This window comes from Alligator mississippiensis, chromosome 9 (assembly GCF_030867095.1).
Source record: "Alligator mississippiensis isolate rAllMis1 chromosome 9, rAllMis1, whole genome shotgun sequence".
Classification (NCBI taxonomy): Eukaryota; Metazoa; Chordata; order Crocodylia; family Alligatoridae; genus Alligator; species Alligator mississippiensis.
The window spans coordinates 29,834,767-29,840,766 of NC_081832.1; the positions used below are offsets into that span (position 1 = coordinate 29,834,767).

At 41.4% G+C, this 6,000-nt stretch overlaps 1 protein-coding gene across 1 annotated transcript in view; it reads right to left on the minus strand.

The window, feature by feature from the left end:
• MYH7B (myosin heavy chain 7B) overlaps positions 1–5,702 on the minus strand; it is a 54,892-nt gene extending 49,190 nt beyond the window's left edge. Inside the window, exons 1-3 of the mRNA XM_019490206.2 lie at positions 5,545–5,702; positions 4,604–4,707; positions 459–602 (exon numbers count right to left, since the gene is read on the minus strand). Coding sequence (XP_019345751.1) covers positions 459–602; positions 4,604–4,707; positions 5,545–5,641 — 345 coding nt within the window. The 5' untranslated portion in view covers positions 5,642–5,702. The remainder of the gene's footprint in view (positions 1–458; positions 603–4,603; positions 4,708–5,544) is intronic.
• Between the last annotated feature and the right edge of the window lie 298 nt (positions 5,703–6,000).

The window sequence follows — 6,000 nt, forward strand, 5'->3', positions numbered from 1 at the left end:
AGCCTTTTTGAAAATGTCCTGGCATTCTGTTTAGTTTTACAGACTCTGAGGTAAGTGGGTCTCTTTTCCTAGCATCTCAAGACTGGCCTCGAGTCCTATTTCTCTTGATCATGTTTTCCAAGTGAATCTAATCACTCCATGATAAATCTGCCACTTACAAAGTACAAATGTCTGGGGGAATCTAACTCATATGTTGTTGTAAGGAACAGGAACACTGTTCCTGTTGTTGTAAGGAACACTGAATGGAAAAAGTTCCTAAGCAATGGGTTTAGTGTCCTTGAAGCTCGCCCCTACCTGGCATGGCTGGGTAGCTGGGATAATAAGGGCTGCCCATATTGACAAGAGAAATGGATTGTTTCAGAGTTTTGATATTTAAACCAGACTTTGGAACTCTTCGCTGTGCTGGTACAAAGCTTATCCCTATCTCTGCCCCTGGGTAGGAAGCCAGACTGACTCACATAGATCATCCAGTGGGAATAGCGGCGCTTTAAGTTGTACAGCACAGAGGCCTCGTTTAGGTGAGTCAGCATAGCCATGTCTTCTATCATATCAAACTTGGGAGGATTCATCTGCTGCATGTCATCCTCCTTGACAACACGAGTCTGGAGGGAGGAAACAAGGCAGAGTGAGAGAGGTTCAAGAAGAGGCATTTCACATACACTGCAAAGTGGCTTGTTCCTTCAACCCTGGACTAGGTCTCTCAGTCATCATAAGCACTGCTATGGCATCTTGCTGCTCATTCCCATCTATCTTCTCTTAGCCCCTGTTCTTTAGCACAAAGTACTTGATTCTAATCTCATTTATGTCAAAATAATCCTGTTTATGGAAGTACTTTGATTTATTCCAGTGTAAATGGCAGCTGAATCATTTGGCCCAGTCTTAGCCAGGTCTTTGCATTCTTGTGACTCTAAGATGGTCAATTTTTTTTTTACTCTAGAGCAGTAGTCCCCAAACTTCTGGACCAAAAGAACACTGTCAACATTTAAGATTTCTCACAATCCACCATGCACTGTCAAATTTTTAATTGAAAACATTATTACAGCACATGAGATGCAGTGCAGTCCATGGATCAGCTGTGGAGCACTCACCATCAGACCTTGGTTTCAGAACCACAGCCCATGAGGGAAATACTTTCAGTGTCTAAGGGAGAGCATAGATTGAGCTGCAGTTCCCCAGGCCTCTCCTCAGCATTGGGTCTGTCAGTAGCAAAGCCTCTCTTTCCCACCTATCTTCTGCCTCCAGTCCTGTGTAATATTGCAGCACTGCTCAGGAAATTTATTCTGAAACTGTGGCTCCATCTTTCTCCACACACGCTCCTTCTGGAAGAGGTGCAGCTCTCAGCTTAAATGCCATAAATGAGCTGTTGTTGCTTTCAGCTCCCCTGAGCCTGCTGAGCCAGCATCACTCCAAGAAAGGGACCCAGGCAGCCATTCCTTTAGATCCAGCATCTGTTGAGTTGCTTGCTAAACCCTAATCTGTGACACCTGTCAGGCCCATAGGAAGCACTAATGTCATCACTGAGGGTAGAATTTTGTCTTTCTTGGGGGGGGGGGGGGGATGATGATGATGATGGGCAAGAAGGAAAGGGCGTGGCTTAGCCAGATATTGTTCAAATTCTCAGTCCAAATTCCATCCACTATCATTGTTCTTATGCTCTCCCCAACATGACACAGAAGCACTCAGAGCCCCTGGAGGTTTAGCCCTATTCTAGCATTCTGCAGAGATGCTTTTCAGATCAGGGCTCCCCACCAAGTACTCACAGATGCCATGACCCCCTCCCTCACTTAACCTGCCATGGCCCTGAAAAAGCCACAGCCATGTCTTTTCAACAGAGCAAATGTTGGGGAGGACCATGAGATGCATCATGCACTGTTTCTGCTATGAAAGATCAACGGGTGTTGAAGTGGAAGATGGAGGCTGGGTACTAAGGAAAGATAATGACTGAAGCAATAATTAGCATTTTATACCCCCTTGGTATCCATCCCTTATCAGTCACTGCCAGCTCTTCAACCATGCCACTATCCCAGACAAAACCCTGGGGTGGTGGGGTGCACCCAGAGATACACCCTGGGTTTGTGTAAGCTTCTTGGTTCCCCAGTATTCCAAATGGGTATGCCTAGGTTATTAATTTGCCTAGAAATCACAGTTTACCACAGGCACTTTGGTAAAATAACAGAAACAGAAAAGGGCTTATTACAAGGAAGATCAAATTGTGTAAAAAAAAAAGAGAAGTGATCATATGCTTAGACAGTAGAGTATGATAAAACGCAACTGATAAAAACGTTACCCTATGGTCCAACTACCACCCAAATTCCTGTGAAAATCCCCCAGGGTCAGCCTCTTGTCAGTCACAGCTACCTCCCTCCATGAGGGGCCACATTCCTTCTCCATCCCACAAAGCTCCTTATCAATGGCTCCCCCAAAGGCCACTCCCTCCAAAACATTCCACACCTTCAGGGGAGCCAGAGAATCTTCTAAGAGTGTTAATGCCTGTGGATCCATAAGAAGTGGTCCTAACTGTCCCCATCCCAGGTGGAAGCCCCACTCCCTTTGATGTCCCCTTCTGCCAGGCCTTCTTACAGTTGTCAGGCATAACAGCTCAGTGAGAAGCATCTAGACAGATCCCACCACCTCCTACCAAACTCTCCCACCTTCATCTCCACAGTGATAGGGACTTGTCTTGCTTTTCTAGGAAAGTTTAGCCATGGTATCAGCTCACAATGGGAAAGAGCAGTGCATTTCATCTGGATACAGTCTGGCAACTCTACCAGGCCTTTCCCATCACTGGTGACAATTGAGTGCTCCTGCTACTATCTGCCTTACTCTTTCATTTAGGTGATATGCTTGCGGGCCTATTCTGATATACATAGCCTAAAATAATATGGAATCATAGAAAATTAGGGTCAGAAGGGACTCCAAGGGATCATCTATCCCAACCCCCGATTGAACAACCTAATATGGTACAATCTTTTAATCATGGAGGTTTATTTAGACAGACAGCTGAAGTGTATAGTTCATCACTTGTAACTGGATGTATTTAATCCTCTCAGTCCAAGCACTGGAAAACTCTCACATTACACATCTGTGCCTGACTGCAAGAGGCTGAATTCAGCAAATGTCCCTGTTAATAAGAGTTGAGGCAAAGCTTTTAGAGAGATTTTTATTGGCTAATAGTAAATGTACCAGGGAGATCTGTTTTTGGCTAAAATGAGGCACTGGGAATCAGAGTATAGATATGATTTAGACAAAGCTGTTTGGGGAAACCTTCACTGAAAGAATCTAGCTGACATAACCAAAATATTTTATACAAACAAAAAAAAACAAACCAAACAAACAAACAAAAAAGGTCCTATAGTTCCACATTGGTATTTTCAAAACACCAAGCATCAGTGTTTTTGTTTCAAAATGTAGTTTATTTTACATAAAAATTCCAGGAATTAAAGTGAAATTTCCATAATTCTTGAAAGAAAACATTTTGTTGGAATTTTGTTTTGTGGAAAAAAAATGTGTTTTTTTGTTCCAGTTCTGTAGGAACTATTTTCAAATACTTCAAACTTCCATGGGACACAAAATCTATTTTCAATCAGCTCCAGCTTTAGAGAGATACAAGTTACTGCTTGGTGTAGTGATCATCACATTAAAAATGCAAGTAAAGAAATCCTCTGCTATCTTATATAACTGGTGTCATGAAATAGAATTCAGCTCCAGCTTATACATTATTATTTTTACTGCATATTATTTTGACAATATAAATTCACAGAAGCAGATTCTGACCCCTGGCACCATTCAATTGGGAGTAACTTCACCTATGTCCATAAATCTCATCTGAGAGCAACCCTATACTGGTGTAACACCATTGATTTCCCATTGGCATTGGGGTAAATGAGGTGAGGCCTGGTGGACTGATAGGGGTGCAACAAAGTTCAGAACTAGGCCTTGTGTGTATAACAATTGCTTTATAGGAAAAGAACAGATCTTTAATCATATGTACCAAAACCAATCTACCAAAACTGTAGCTTGAAGATACTATGGCAGTGACTGGTGTAGCAATACCGATACATAAAATAGGAAAAATGCTCTTCTCTGCTATGCTGATGGAGCTTCAGAATAAGCAAAGTAAAATTTGGGCCCTTATCTCCAGCTGCAAATGATTTTCTCTTGCAAGATTTGTTGAATAATGCAGTTCTATGTAGCAACATGCTGTTTTCAAAGAATGACTAGTCTTCTCCTGTTGACTATTGTTACAGCTGTTAGGATACCAGCTGATGTCTTGGCTCAGGGAAGTCCTACTCTCATTCTTGCAATCTGTCTTTTATGGTGGATTTTTTTAAATGGAGCATTTGATGGCAGTATATTAAAACACTGGCATGTTTGGAAAGTATTTGTCCTTTGTCATATAATACACTTCTGTGTAACAAAAGGCATGTTCAGTACTAAGCTGAAGGATTGAATGTTGATCATTTGAATGCTGTGAATTAGAACTTGTCTAGTGTCAGATACAATCTGTTCAGACATACATCCCCTCACACATACATTCCTTTCCTTTCCTTTTTCCCCCACTCCTCCAGCCATCCACTTGAAAAATTAAAACTGCTTTGCTTACTTGCTTATCTTTGGTTTCCACGATGACTTTGCCACCAGAGGATTCTTTGATTTCAATCTCAAGGTAGGCTTCCTTCTCATCTGGTATCCATGCTCGTTTCTTTCCTTAAGGTAGGAAAGGAAAGGAAAGGAAAGGAAACTAATGAAACCCTCTGCAATTATCAATAGCTTTCAGAAACGAAGAACACATTCTGGTAATTTTGAGGGACAACTTTGTTTTCCTTCCTGTGCTTTTTATAATTTCATCTGAGACTTCCTAGTCATTTTCATTCCTGATCTGCTTAATTTGTCCTGATTATTTTTAATATTAATTTAAGTCAGCTCTTTGATGCATATGCATGCTTCTGGAAAAATGTGAATTATGGAAAGCACAATTCTTGTTCTTTGCATTTCCCTCCCTTAGTCCTATAGTATCTATAGAAGAACCAAATGAACAAAAACAGGTTTATGCCTAGACACTTTAGCTCTCTGATACTGGTAATAGAATATCTGGATCCAGTATGATAAGAGGATGACAAGAAAGTCTCTACAGTGATTTCTGTCAATCTACAAAGTGAAATGGAACTATAGAAAGTTTCACTTAGCCAGTATTGCCCATAGAGACCCTTTATTGTTGCTACGTCACTCAGGACTTCTGCATACTATCTGGGTGCTGATGAGCAGCCACATCACAAACCAAAGAAAGCACCAAAACCAGCTGTTGCCTCTCCCTAGTGCTGAGTTCTTCTGGTCCTCTAACTTCTTACAAGTGAGCAGAAGAAAAGAGATGCAAGTACAATGATTCTCCTGTTCCTGTTATCTTGGGGAAAATGGAGACCAAATGATGCTATAAAACCCTACAAGGGAAGGGAAGGAAGATGGGAACACTTTACAAAGCAAGACCTGGCTGTGAGCTGCCTCATTACCAGCTTTTGTCATGCTCCAAACTGGTGCTGATCTTACCATCAAATGGGATGGTTTGAAGCTTCAGTTGCTCTGTGTAGCTTTTCCGGAGGTATTCAGCAGCCTCCCCAAACTCGGTCATATCTAACATAGACATCTTGCCTGGTAGAAAGAAAAAAGTTTGGCAGCAGCAAAAAGAGTTGAACCAAAGCCTCCAGAGCACTGAAACAGAGGGAAACAGAAACAAGGGATCAATTAAGAGAGAAAATACCTGCTTCCTGGCTTCCTAGAGATGAGACAGTTTTCAACATGCCATTAACTTGAGGCTATAAATAAATATATTGACAATGAACTACAAATTCAGGTTTTCTAGTGTAATTACTAGCTGCAATGCATATCTTGACTGTATTGAGATTTAAAGTGGAATTTAGTTCTGATGCTATTGATGTCTGTCTTTTGCACATTTATATTTTCTTTCACCAGCAAAAGAGTCCACATTAAACCCCATTTTCACGA